This window comes from Leucopleurus acutus (assembly GCF_964270905.1).
Source record: "Leucopleurus acutus genome assembly, chromosome: 12".
NCBI lineage: Eukaryota > Metazoa > Chordata > Mammalia > Artiodactyla > Delphinidae > Leucopleurus > Leucopleurus acutus.
In genome coordinates this window covers 27,699,180-27,713,419 of record NC_139154.1, presented here as the reverse complement: position 1 = coordinate 27,713,419, position 14,240 = coordinate 27,699,180, and the positions used below count along the sequence as shown (strand labels likewise).

At 50.1% G+C, this 14,240-nt stretch overlaps 1 protein-coding gene across 1 annotated transcript; it reads left to right on the top strand.

The window, feature by feature from the left end:
• Positions 1-9,568: 9,568 nt before the first annotated feature.
• On the top strand, positions 9,569-14,161 carry ALKAL2 (ALK and LTK ligand 2; the record flags this gene model as incomplete). Its single annotated transcript, XM_082851370.1, has 4 exons — positions 9,569-9,842; positions 11,184-11,237; positions 11,322-11,402; positions 14,097-14,161. The coding sequence occupies exons 1-4, from the start codon at positions 9,584-9,586 to the stop codon at positions 14,159-14,161; spliced, it is 459 nt and encodes a 152-aa protein (XP_082707496.1). The 5' UTR covers positions 9,569-9,583.
• Between the last annotated feature and the right edge of the window lie 79 nt (positions 14,162-14,240).

Sequence of the window (14,240 nt, the reverse complement as noted above, 5' to 3'; positions counted from 1 at the left end):
CGTTTATAGATAGAGGAAAAAAGATAGGAATAAAATGGATCTTTTCTGGATATGCGAGTGTAGGCTAAGTGGGACCAGCACACGAGTTACGAAAATTCTGAATCCATGTGCCGCCAGCAATGGAAGAGTAAACGTGAAGTCTGCCAGTGACATGAGTACATCAGATTGTAAAATGCTAAGCCGTTCAAGAAGTATCCACCAATACCGCTCAAAACTGTGAAGAAAAAATAGTGAATTTCAATTTGAACATATACAGAGGGAAAATAAGCCGAAGTGTCCCTGAGGCACATCATCAAGTTTTAACCACTCAGCAGCAGAGCCTGGGTCCTGAGAGAGGGGTACCCGCGCACTTAGGGGGCAGAGGGGACAGCTAAACTCGGTCCAGCACCATAGTCAGCAGGAGGGTGGCAGGTGCAGTGAAGATGCTTTGACGAAGTTGTCGTGGCCACTCCACTATGACAGGTTCTAAGACAGACAACAGAAAGCATTGCCATATAAGGACGAAAGTAGGATTCAGAAAGGACAGAGGCCAGGTGAGTATTCGGTCAAAGGCAACCGAATCGCGAATCGTGCGAAAACCCAATACTGCCTGCTGCTTAGTTACAGAAACGTCCGCATCCTTTGTGTAAAACGATTTGCAGATGAAGGATTAAGGGCCGAGAATTTGAGGGACTAGCCTTGGCCTCAGCGACTGTGCCGGAGTGAGAGCAGATCCGCTGCTGCCTGATTTCCTGTGACTCCAGAGGCGACCCAGGGTGCCTCGTGCTGGATTCCAGCAGAAGACAAACACAGGCACGTCTGGGCGTCTCTGAATCATGCTTGTGTCGAACTAAAGAAAGTATTTTAATGAAAAGCAAACTTATGAAACTCACTGCCACAAAATGAGGCATAAACTACGACATAAACGTGTCCAAAGGCATCTGTGAGGAATCACTCCAACATTTATAAACAACCTCAGGGATGACACAGCAAAATCAGGATGTCAGAGGACAACCTGAGTTCGGCACCACCGAGCCTTCCCAACGGTTCCCCAGAACGCAGAGCTGGAAGGATCTGGAGTCCTTGTCGGGGGTTCAAGTTTTGTGCTCTCGTTGCAAAGCTCTGCACCTGGCACACAGGTGGACCGGGCCGCACCCAGTGCCGTCCACCTGCGCACAGGTCCTCAGCCACAGGCTCGCCTCGGAGATGAGCTGCGTCCACAGGTCCAGCAGCAAAATGCGGTCAGGTGTGCGACTGTGTCCTCTGTCCCACACAGAGTAGGATAAAGGTAGGATAAGGCTTTTATTTAAACTTTTGTTTTGTATTTGTTTTATTTTGCCTATTTTTTCTAAGTAATCTCACATTACCTCTTAAGCCAAGTAATGAGAACTTACTTTGCACACTGCGGTCGGTATTCCTAAATCTGCCGAGAGCTACGTCGGCACGTGGTGGGCACCAGACCAGTATTTGCTGAATGGACGGATGAATGACCTTATGGAAGTTAAAGTTTACGTTAGTTCTTTTCGCTGTATTTTTAAATGCACACGTGGAACCTCGCCTCACTGGGAATGCTGATCTCAGGGTGAAACATTCAAGAAAAAGAGCCAGTTCTCTCAGGCAGCGGCAACTTTCTCTCCTCTCCAACCTCGTCTCCGCGTCCTCTCTCTGGGCTTCTTCCTTTCTTCACTGTTACCGCAAAATGGCTGCTTCCGTGCTTTAGATTTCAGTTCAAATGACACGTCTTCGGAGAAGACTTCTCCAGCCACCCAGTGAAATGTAGGTTCCCCTGTACCCCTTGTCATCCCATCTTTCTCTCAGCATTTCTTTCTTCCCTTCTTCTGCACTCTGTAACCTGCTAGTTTTTATTCAGTCCTCTATTAGCTGGCGTGAGAACGGCACTGGGCAGGGACCTGGTGCAGCGCCCGACGCGCACAGAAGGTCCACGGCTCCGTGGAAGGACGGCAGCTGCCTGGAGGGAGGGGGGAGGGAGGGAGTGAATTTTAGGCCCCCTCCCTGGTCCATCTGCCACTGGCAAACCCTCTGGGCCCCTTCTCCACATCCACCTCCTGAGCTATCTGCGTAAAATACGAATCTGAGCACCGTGGTCACGTTACAGATCACAGGAGAGAGTCCGCAGGACTCAGAATGGCCTCTTCTCTTTGCATTTCTCCCTTACGCTCCGCTCCAGAGAGGAGCTCCTCAGATGTTCCAAATACGCGACGATCTTTTACACTGAGATACCCTCTCCGTCCTTATCCCCCTCCCTCCATAAACCACCTGGCTCCAGCCCGACACAGGCACTGCATCCGCCCTGATCTCACTGACTGACATGCTCGTCACCCCAGCAAACACCGAGTCTCAGAGGCAGGAATCCTCACCTGCGCATCTGCCGGCTCACAGCAGCCACAGCTGAATGTGTGAGTCCAAGCTTCTCTGCATGAATTCACCCTTCCTTGGTAGAAGTACAGAACTGTTTCTGTTTGATGTCACTGCAACTGAGTTCTAGCAGGAATCAGCCTGTATGTGATGGGTACTGAGTATGCCGAATCCTCTTTGTCTAATGGATTGCATTTTAAAAATATTAGAGAAAGCAGTACTGCCATGTTCAAATGTCCCCATGATTATAAGTAAGGGGCAGGTGAGCAAAAAATAGACCATTCTTAACCATTCATATCCCTGGCCACCGTACATGTCCATCACCTTCACTGAGGAGCAGACTGTGCTGCCTCAGGTTCAGCAGTAGCCCTCACCCGGTGGTCTGAGTGCTGGCTGGTCACATGGACAGTTAATACTTCAGGATATTTCCGTCCACTTTCTAACTATAGATTCTTCCACGCAGCTGTGAACAAGTCACAAAATGCTACTGCCCCAGACACTCTGTAGGAGTTCCATGATGCTCTCTTTCACGGCATATTGTAAGAAATGATGAAGTATAGAAAAAAAGACTTTTAGGACAGTACACACTAGGAAAGACGTAGACATTTTTTTATGTTTTTTTAAAAAAAAATTAGACACTGTACTAAAAGGTTAGCATACATTATCTTGTTTCAATACTCACAAAACTCCTGCAGTAACAGATTCATGTCACGTCCCTTTTAGACATGAAGAAACGGGGTTCAAAGGGGAATCTCACCCAGGTTCACACACTGGGGAGTGGAAATCGGACCTGAGCCCATGTTCTCCTCCACCCTCCTGGGCTCTTTGGTCAGCAGAGCTGCTCTCACCTACTTTCTTACGGTCCAGACTCCCATGGCTCTGTGCTCCCACCTTGGACTTGTATATGCACATCTCTCATCCCAACAAGACAACCCCCCATCATTCAAGTGCATTTCAAATATCACTTTGCCTACAAAGTCTTATGAGATAGCTTCAATTGGCTATCAGCTTTTCTTATTAACAGTATGTTGGTCATGACTTTACCGTGTGATCAGATACTTTCTAAAGAGATAGTCCATGTTCAAGTCATCTTTGTAATTCTACAACACTGGTTTTCATAGAATAGGTGCCTGATAAGTATTTAGGTGATGTTTTATGAGCATCTGTCAGAAAAAATACATAAAATAATATCTTCATTTGTCTTTTCAAAAATTTTGCTTTGCGTGCACAATGTTCCCTGCGTGATACTAGGCACTGGCGATATAAAATAGCTCCTGGCTGCCAAAATATGATCGTCCAGTGGAAGATACGGAAAAGTAATGCAGGCCATCTCGGAAACTAAATGGAGTGAGTGAGGTTGGTGCCGTGATAGGAAGAAGCAAGGATGCAAGCCTCAGGGAGGTGGGGGCAGGGTGTTCCCAGAGGATCTGGTGTCTGAGTTGGGAGTAAGGCTGCATTATTCAGTGAAAGCAAGGAGTAGACGGATGTGGTTCTAGACAAAAAGAGCAGTGTGGGTGAAGGTCCAGGGGCAGGAATTTACGAACAGCTCCGCATGGCCGAAGCACAGATCTTGAGACTGGGGTTCCCTTCAGGGAGGACAGCGAGCCTTGCAGCCCTGCCTGTCTGCCCCGAGCCTGCCACTCGCCTGCACAGGGCTGGCTGCTGGCACACACTCCGCCCCGTCCCACCGTCCACAAGGGGGGTAGGGCCCCAGACCGCTGGCCAGGGGTTAAGAGTTGTTTCATCCTGAATTGCTTAAGGGAAAGAAAACGTAACATGCATTAGTTTTCTGAAGAGAGCCTGACCCTCCTACTCACATTGATCTGCCCACCCCTTGCAAGAGGACGAGCTGAGGGCTTGGTGGGGTGCTGACCACGGGAACTGGGCAGGAGTGCCGTGTTCCAGCTCCTGGCCTGCTCCACCACGTCTCCCAGGCCAGATGCAGAGAGCCCAGTGGGGACTTCAGATCCCAAGAAAGACAGAGCCTGAGTGACAGCAGGAAGAGACCACTCCCCTCCACATATTAGACCAGGACTTGAGAGAAGTAAAGTTGTGCTGCATTAAGCCACTAACATGCATGGGCTGTTTGTTAGGGGGTTAGCTTGCCCCCACCCTATCTTTAGAATGCGGTACCTTTCTGGCACATTGGAAGCGCCTACTGACCCCAGTCAGTAATGTGTCTCCTTTGATCGGGATATTTATCTCCTGCAGGAAAAAAAAATTCCAGAAGATATATTGATGTGGGTGTGTCGTGTTGCTCCTCAGCATGACTGTACTTTGTATGATATTCCCATGGGCAAATCTGACTGTTTATGAATTTGAGATGGGCTTTTTACCAAATAAATAGGAGGGTCTTTCTCTTATGTGTTGATGCGGGGTGTGTACATTTCAATTTACTCTCACTGTTGCCATCAAAGCGTGCCAGACTGGAGCCTCCAAGGACAGATGAGTGTCACCAAGTCTCAAGACATCTTCCCCAGCTGGATTTTGTAACTGAACCAGTTCCGAGGAACAAGGTAAGGTCCACGCTCCCTTTAAGCCTTTTGCCTCTGAGGAGTCCTCTTCAGCTTGGCCCTGGGACAAGAATCCGAGCTAGAGTCAGTCAGTCATGCTCAGCGTGTCCCCAGCCTGTGCACAGCCTTTGGCCTCTATCGTTTCTGGACCAGCGTGCAACATGGTTCTGCAAATTCAAAAGCGCGTATCGAGGAGTGAAAGGGGGGTGGGTGAGCTACATATCCTTAGAGTAGTGTGCTCCCTTTCATATCTGAGGGAAAGAACTAGGTGAAAGCTGTATTTCCTTAATCCAGAATACACTACTAGGTAGTGTTGTTACTTATAAAGGGTTACATGTATTATTGATACATTTATACTGAGAAGGTCAGTCCTGTTAGAAAGCTTGTCTTCCTAAATGCTTTATACAGTTTCTAGGACATTCCTAGCATACTAACATCATATTAATAGTGAAAATAACAGAGCTGATAAAAGTTAAACATTAAGCAATATTTCTTTATAGCACATAATGTTATCCTTTATGAAAGGTAATTGTTTTCTCTCTAATAAGAGTTTAGTTACGTTATTAAATGATCAACATAATGGTTGAACAAATGTAACAACTCATTTTATTTTAAAAAATTTTTTAAACATCTTTATTGGAGTATAATTGCTTTACCATCTTAAAACGTATAGTTCATTAATATATATCTACTTTAGAAGTCTTTGAAATCAGTTAATAGTCATCTCAAATAAAATATATTCCTTTTGTGGGGGAAAGAGAAAATTGATTGTAGTTGAAACACTGGAGTTTTACAGTGTTTATGAATTTAAAAAAAAAACTTCTTCATCTGACAACATAGATCTACAGTAAAAGTAAGTTAAACACAGCTCTTCCCTCGTTGGTTAGTTTCCTTTCTATGATCCAATATAGTTTTCTCGAAATACTAAATCAAATCTAGAAAAGTAAGCCTTAGTTATTTTTTCCCAATAATGCTAGAAAACAGTTTGTTGTGTAATTTTCTCATTTATCTTTTTTGGGCACTTCATAGTAGAAAGTTGTTCGCTTTCTAAAGGACGGAATTAAATTACTTAATATGAATATATCACCTCTTCTTGCCTGAAAACGGATGTGAAACTCATAGTGATTATTTCAGTGAATTACCTTCAGCTTTTTGTAGGAAACTTGCATTATGCTGTTTTTAAACTTTGTTGGTAACAATCATAGAATTATATAGCTTTAGACTTCAGAAACCATCCAGTCCAACCACCATTTTGCACAAAAGATAGTGGAGAGTCTAAGCGATTTGCAGCTACAACTTCACATTCCCACGTGAACCGGTTTACAGTCCGCTCCGCCTTCACCAGCGCAAATTAATTCAGCCAACCAGGTGTGCCAGCAATCCGCACAATGCACATATTTCTGGTGATCGGAGAGCTCCAAAAAGTTCATTCTGACAATACCACAAATGGAAAAGCTCAGTAGAGATTCTAAATCAGTGCACTCTTTTATTAAGTTGAAAAAGTCTGTAAAAAAGTCTCAAACTGAGGGCACCTACCGTCATTTCAGCACAGAGCTTTGCAAAAACAGATGAACTAATACATGAACTGTCTGACTCTCAAATGCCAGATCTCCTGAATCTAAAGACTGACCAAGTACCAGTTTTGTCGCTGTTGTTTATACATCTAAGTATCTAATAAGCTGGGCTGAAGCGTTGGCACATATATATAACTGGGTGGTAGAAGGAGTCATTCAAAGAATCCATTTGTCTGTCCCGTTAAAAACTGCAAAATAAAAAAAAGATAATAGTGATTACTAACAAGACTTCTTTGCTTGGTGGGGCAGTGGAAGATAGTTCTTACTGGTATTTTTTAGAAAAAAATATCTAGCTTTTGATATGGTAAGATACTATTTAGAAAGAAGGATTATTTGTAAATTTAAAATAATATGTGATTGGGCTAATTTCTTTTCTTTTTTCACTGCAGCAAGATGTTTTTCCAAAAACAGATTACACCAAAATATTTGACAATAGCAGCGTCACATGCTTCCATTATGCCGGAAAGGAGTCCGGCGCAGACAGTACCCGGGCTGCCTGAGGGATGCTGGTGAGTGCTGGCGGAGAAAGACTTGTCACTAGGCGGTGCTCTCCCAAGAGGAGCTTAAACTTCCATTTACACACAGAAAGGGGAACGGGAAAAAGGAAACATATCTCAGTTTATCTGCTTAAGAGCAGTTTGATATGAATGTTTACTGTTTCTAGAGTATATCTTGACAGAAACATGCACATTTTAGTCATATTGCTTGGGGGGGCCTCACTGAGAAATCAAACCACCTCCTTTCAGCACATACGCTTAAAGGCGCGTGTGTGGAAGGGGCTGGACTTGGATACTCACAAGTTAGCATCTTTCGTCTCTGTTCTGTTTACCCCACCTGACTCTGCCACACTCTTGTCTTCTTGAGGAAACAGACCGAGGGAAGGGAGGGAGAGGGAGAGACGGAGAGACAGAGGCTCGGCGCGGGCCCTGCCTGGGGCGTCGAGGCCGCCAGTGCCGCGCCCGCAGCATCCTCGCCATCCGTCCCCATCCACCCACTGTGCGCTGCCCGGCTAATGGCTGAGGCTTTTAATTCTGGTCCCCACGCTCCCTTTCGGGTATTGAACTGAGAACACCTTTCACAGTCAGATCGCCGACTTGGAGGATGTCCAGCTCCTGCCCAGAAAGCTCCAATAAAATGGGAAAGTGCGCAATTGATTGATAATACATTTTACAAGAAAAAAAAATTAAAGGAGATAAATTGTTGAACTCTCACAAATGTGCCTGCCTAAATCCAAAGAACCAAAACTTTCTGAAAGAGTCGGGCCTGGAGGGAGGTGACCCGGGAGCGCTCCCGCGGGCGTTTCCGGGGAAAGGGAGCGAGAGAACCCGGGAGCGGGTGGGCGCTGACGGTCCAGAGCGCTGTCCTCGTGCGTGGGTCCGGGGGCTGGGGGTGGTGGTGGCGGGGGAGGGGTGCTGCCGGTGTCCTGCCCGGCAGCTGTGCCCCGAGGTGCCCAGCCCTAACCCAGCCCCTGCCCTCCGGGCTGCCCGCCTAGGACCGGCCTCGGGCAAAGCGGACCTCGGCCCCAGAGTGGTCCCCAGCCTCGCCGGCAGATTCCCCCCAAAACGCACAGACTCCAGTTGACTTATTAAATGCCGAGGCAGTCAGGCAGCTCCTTTTTTAATAGCCCAAGATCTACATTTAGACAAAAACAGATCCGAGTTCCTGGTAAAGGCGTTTCTTCTCATCCTGTCACAAGTGACAGGAACGGAGGGAAATAGACTGAAGGAGAGAAGCGGGGGGTGAAGGGGAGGGACAAAGGGGAGGAGGAGAGAGATGGGATGAAGGGGGAAGAGGCAGGAGAGGGGAAATGGGGGAGGGGGGAGGGGAGAGGGGAGGGAGACCGACAGGGCGGGTAGAGCTGGAGCAGAGAGGAAATGGGGGAGGTGGGGGGGATGCGGGAGGGGGGAAGTGGGGGAGCTGGGGGAGGAGACGGGGGAGACGCGGAGGGGGAGCTGGAGGGGGTGGGGAGAGGGGAGACAGACGGGATACGGAGACATGGGAGGAGTTGTTGGCGGGGGGGGGGGCGGGGGGGCGGGGGGGGGTGTCTGACGAAGATCCGCGCGGGGATACGAACACTTCAGCGGCTTCTAATTAAAGCCCCGCGCCGGGCCCTCGGGGACCCTCCTGACGTCGGCGGCCGCGGGGATAAGAGGCGCCCCGAGGTCCGAGGCCGGACTCTGCCGGCGCGCACCCCAGGCAAGCGCGGGTTCCCAGCTCGGAGCTGCCGAGGCACCGCGTCCCCTTCCCCGCGCGTCCAGTGCGCTCCGCCGGCCCGGGCGCCGCCGGGCATGGAGTAGCAAGCGGGGCGCGCGGCTCTGGGGCGCGCGGACAGACGCCGGGACAGACGCCAGAGGACGCCCGCGGCTCCGGGGCGCGGGGACAGGTAACCCGGCCGGGCTCCTGCGCGCAGGTGGCCCCGCGGGCGGCGCCGGGCAGGTGTGGGCCGGGCCCCGTCACCGGGGGCCAAGGGTTTTCCAGAACCTGGCCCAGCAGGCGGCCGGGGCGAGGGTCCCGGCGCGGGAGCTCCTCGTGGGGGGTGGGGGGGGATCGGGGACAGCGGGAGGAGGGGGCGACCGCCACACAAAGGCGCTGCTGGAAACTTGAGCGCGGCCGCTCCCCGAGGGAGATGGGTGTGGGCCCGACCCTGCGAGCGGCCGCCGCCGCCCCGCTCGGCGTCTAAAGGGGACGGAAAGTTGTGGCGACGCGTTGAGCCGCGGGGCGCCGGCGATGCGCCATTTCCAGGAAAGTTCGGAGGCCGGCGGCGGGGGCGGGACGCGGGCGCAAGGCGGCCAGGGCCCGTGTTGCCCGCGCGCGGAGGGCGGGCGCACCCAAGGCTTGCTCTCAGCATCAGCGCGTGGGACCTCGGGGAGGGCGAGTCCTCGTGGAGACCGCGGCCCAGCCTCCCGCCGCCGGGCCCCCGCCCGCCCTCCAGGCCCGGGACGGCGCGGGGCGTCCATCCACTGGGTTGGCGGGCGTCCTCTGGGTCCGCAGGGCCGGGGCGCGCGGACCGAGGGGAGTGGCCTCTCCCGCCCTTCCCGCTCCCCCCGCCGACTGGCTGTCCGGGTCTCCCCGCACCCCTGTCCCTGCAGCGAGCCGAGCTCCGGGAGCGCGTCGGATCCGCCCCGCCTGGCCGAGCGCAGGATGCGCGGACCCGGGCGTCCTCTCCTCCTGGGGCTGCTGCTCGTGCTGGGGGCGGCGGGGCCCGGCCGGGGGATCGCGGAGACCCGGGAGGCCGCGGACAGGCAGACGCTGCTGCAGCTCATCGTGGAGATCGTCCAGGAGCTCAGGAAGTACCACTCGGGGGAGTCCAAGAGGCTGCAGCTCTCGGGCCGGCAGGACTATACCCTGGGCCGCAGGGAGGTCTCGGACTACGGGGCTTACCCGGAGGAGCAGAGAGTGGGTGAGTGTCCCCGCCCGCGTGGCTGTGTAGACGGAGTGGACCGCTTCCCAAGGCCTCTCGGGTGTGTGCGGTGTTGACGGCGGGTCCGCCTGTCCTGTCTCAGGAGACGCTATAAGAACTAGTACTTGCTTGGAAATAGAATTGTCTTTGAGAACACATACGTATTTTTAAAATATAAATACATTTTGACTGTTAAAAAAACTGGGAAATATGTTTTTTAGAGAAGGAAATAGGAATTCCATGAATGATGCCTGGCAGATAACATAACTATCCCTCATCCACTTCTAAGACATGTGAGTTGTTACCTAGGTCAGTAATTTCAGCATAGAACTGTCATCTGTTATTTTGGAAATGGAAATATTTTCAGCAAAGCAGTTTCAACTGAGACAGAAATTCCCATTCCCCGCCCCCCCCCCCATGGCAGAGCCTTCCCAGAGTGGCTGCCCCTTGGGAAATTACCAAGGAAAGCATGAAAGCTTTTAATGCTTTCATGACACAATTAGGTCAAATATGATAAGGTCAATTTTATATAGACTGACTAAAGTTAGTTGTAAATGAAGACTGACATTTAGGAGATGTCTAAACCTTGCAAGTAAGATTCTTATGGAAATGTTCCCTCTTCAGATGAGGAGAATTGGTGGTAGTGTGACCACGTGCCAGCGCATTACTAGTGCAGAACAGGTGAGTGAAAATGAATCCAGATGACTGTAAAAAAAAAAGCAAAAACAAGGCTGAAATCAGAAAGAACGTCAGTCAGGTTAGTTACCAACACTAACTAGGCGCTGTGCCGGTACAGTCAGTCTTTCCCTGGGAATTGTACCTTTATCTCATCCAACCAGGTTAATGTCTGTTTCCATGCATTCACACCAGCTTCGTAACAAGTGGTTTTGACAGCAACTAACCCTTTTTCTAAATATATACCTAGAAGAATATATACCTATAGCAAATTTTTTGTTTGAAGTATGAGATCAGGTTTTCTTCCTAGAACTTTGAGAGGTTGTTGAATTTGATTCCCAAGCTCTTCAAGATGAAACTGTCTACGAGTGATTTATTCACTGGAAGATAACTGTCACACACACACCTTTCTTTGCCTATAACTTTACAGTCCCTGCCTCTATCCTAGTGGTGGAGACTGGGCATTAATACCGGAGCTTGGAGAGCGGTTAATATGATTTGAGGAAAATGTGCCCTATCACCCGTCTTCACATCGTCACGTACTGCCATCACGGGGCTGCTGTGTTCAGGGCAGAATTTCCAGTAACTTTAAACATTCACTTCGGATCACATGAAAACATGCTCCTTTCAGGCAATTTAATAATTAACTTACTTTCCCTCAAACAGAAATTGTTCCTCGAGATCTAAGGATGAAAGACAAGTTTCTGAAACATCTTACAGGTAGGCTTTCCACGCATTACTTCGCCGCTCCCCAGCTCCTGGCATCCCGCAGCCCTCACAATCTGTTCTTCTTCCACGTTCCAGGTCCTCTTTATTTCAGCCCAAAGTGCAGCAAACACTTCCACAGACTTTACCACAACACCCGAGACTGCACCATCCCCACCTGTAAGTGACCGCATCCAACTCGCTTTAGAAATGCCGGTACAGTGTAGACGAGGCTTCAGGCCCCTCCCTTCTGTAACCCAGGTTTGCTAATACTACTCCCTGTTGACTATACAGTCCGGAGCTGGGGTGAGTAGACCACTTAAGATAACCGCAGGCAGCAGCAGCTAGTGCCAAACGGAACGTGGTTCAGTCATTGGAATGAATCGGCTCTTGGAAGGGGCTGGACTCCTGCATGCACGCTCTCGAATTCTGGTCTGATGCCTGTCCTTGTATCCACTCAACTCTGACAGTGGAACAAATGTTTCAAATGAGTTGCTAAAATGACTACTGCAGGGTGTAAGGTAACTATGGTTGGCCCTGGGCCATCCCCACTGCCCTGGCCAGAGACTTTCTGTTTCCACCAGTAATTGTAACCCCATCACCCAGGAATTTTACTGCTACCTCAAACTCCTGCTCTTCTACTTGGCTTCCTCACTAATTCAGAAACGCAAGTGCCCTTTTCTGTCTGGCTCTCAGCTGTAACTTCCCGGTTCATCCACAACAAGTGCACTCATTCCCCCAAAAGTGCTTTCTTGTGCTCTTCACAAAACATACAATGATGACAAGTAACTTACTAGCTAGAGGGACATCTGCTAGAGCCCTACACCAACTTTTCTGTGTGTGTAGGGACCACAACTTGCCTTCCGTTTAAGGCTCACAGGAGGGCAGTTGTACAAATAAGCCAGGTGTCCTAGGAGCTGCCTTCAGGACTGTCTGAAGGGGCAGCAGACCAGACCTGCCCGTCCTGCTCAAAACAATAAGCCCCTGTCCATGCAGGGGAAGCTGCTCTGTGCAGGCAGCTGCATCCCTTTACGGAGCTCCTTGTCTCGCACGTCCCCAAACATGGCAGGCAGACAGGGAGCGCCTTCAGGAGGGAGCTGACGTGGTCCCGCTCAAGCCTACCACGGGGACAGTGGCACGAGTCAATGGTGGCACCCGTGTCCCGGAAGCTCCATGCTCCAGGCTCACCCTCCATCCAGGCCACGTGGACCTGGGACACCTCACCTCCCTCTTTCCTTCCTCTGAAATGGAATCACCTTCTGTTGGAGAATTACTAACCTGCTTCTAGGGGTCAGAGAACCTTCTCATTTTGTTTCAATGTGTATATATTTTTATATTAAGTCTTGTTTTACAATAATAGGATCATAGATTCTAAATTTGAAAGTGACCCTTAGGGTCATTGCTTGAATCCTTTCATTCACGGACAAGGACACAGACAAGGCACTTAGGCTGCGTGTGCCCCATCGCAGGCGCCACCCACATTGCTGCCTCCTTTGCTGAGCGGGCCGCCACCAAGCTCCTAGTCACCCATAAGGTGAGGCGGTGGGTCCAGGCCCGGTCAGAAATGCCCCTGGGCCTGGAAGCAGATCTGTGCCCTGGACAAGTGGCTGCTTGTGTGGGTCCCACCTCTCTCAGCCCATAAAGAGCTGCAGAGCCAACCTGACCACTTCTGTGCTGCTCAAGGCTGCATACGACAGTTCCCAGAATCCTGGCCGGTTAGACAGAAGGAACCACAGACCTTCTCACTCAAGGTGTGGTCCTGGGGTGCGCTCTTGGGAAGAGCAGGACTTGTGAGTCCACCACACCTGCTGAGAAAAGTCTGCACCTTAAGGGACCCCAGGTGGACATCAGGGTGGAGAACATGTGGCCCAGCGGGGTCGTGGTCGCCCTCAGGATCTCAGGGTGTGTGGCAAATGCCAGTATCTCCTTTGAGCTCCTGCAGTCCGCCGCCTCCACGTGTGGTCTCTCTAGGAAAAGCACATCCTAAAAACACGGCACATCTGAAGAGCAGAAAAGCCCCCAGCTGCCACATAATTGTTTCCTTTGAGCCCAAACTATCATGTCCTCTAGATGTTTAGCGGGTGTGTTTTCAGAAGGCTTAGCTGCTTGCCTAACAGACATGCTGTACGCGTTTATTGCTGTCAGTTTACTCATTCACTCAGAATTTCAGCTACGAGTCTGAATTCTTCCATCTTTAAGTAGGATTTTGTGACTCTTGAGAAGTGAACTTCATATTGAGGAATCCCTTTACGGGCGTGATTGCTGTGTCCTCTGAGGCAGCACCTATGAGACTACTGAAACAGGAAACCATACGAGATACCTAGGAAAACCAGTCTGCGCTCAGAAATCAGCTCTTGCTTCCCTCCATTGTCCAGCCAGGTTTTTTGCTCTGGTACTTGGCTGTTGACCCACTGTCTTTAGAATTTCTGTGCGGAAGGCTTTGTGTTATGATTAACTCAAGAGGGGACTCGGCCCGCACGTGACCTAAAAGTTAAGTAACACAGGGCACGGGAAGACCAACTGTACTCTAGGAAGCAAAACGAAAGCTGTTTTAATGAGCCCAGCAGCTATTGCGAGAAGAAAACAGGCAGAGAGCAGCCGCGTGGGAGACTCTGCATCCCCACTTCCCACAGCCTCCCAGTTACATCATTTAACTTCTGTCACGTGATGCTAAAGGCCCGAGGCACCATAAATTATTAAATCAACAACTTCGAGCCATGATTGCAGATGACAGTCTATGTATTGTTTCCAAGGAATTCAGAATATTTAAAGGAATGAACGGCTTTAGCAGTTGCTATGCTTGTTTAAAGTGAATGCAATTCATTTAAGTTGTTGAGGTAGCTGACGAGGGTCTGTGATTTATTTCCCTTGTAGACTATAAGAGATGCGCCCGGCTTCTTACTCGGCTGGCTGTCAGTCCGATGTGCATGGAGGGATAAGGTAAGCTGACAGCCCAGTCGCTGTGGCCCACACACCAAAGACTGGATGCATGTGGGACATGAAAAATTCATGGGAGTT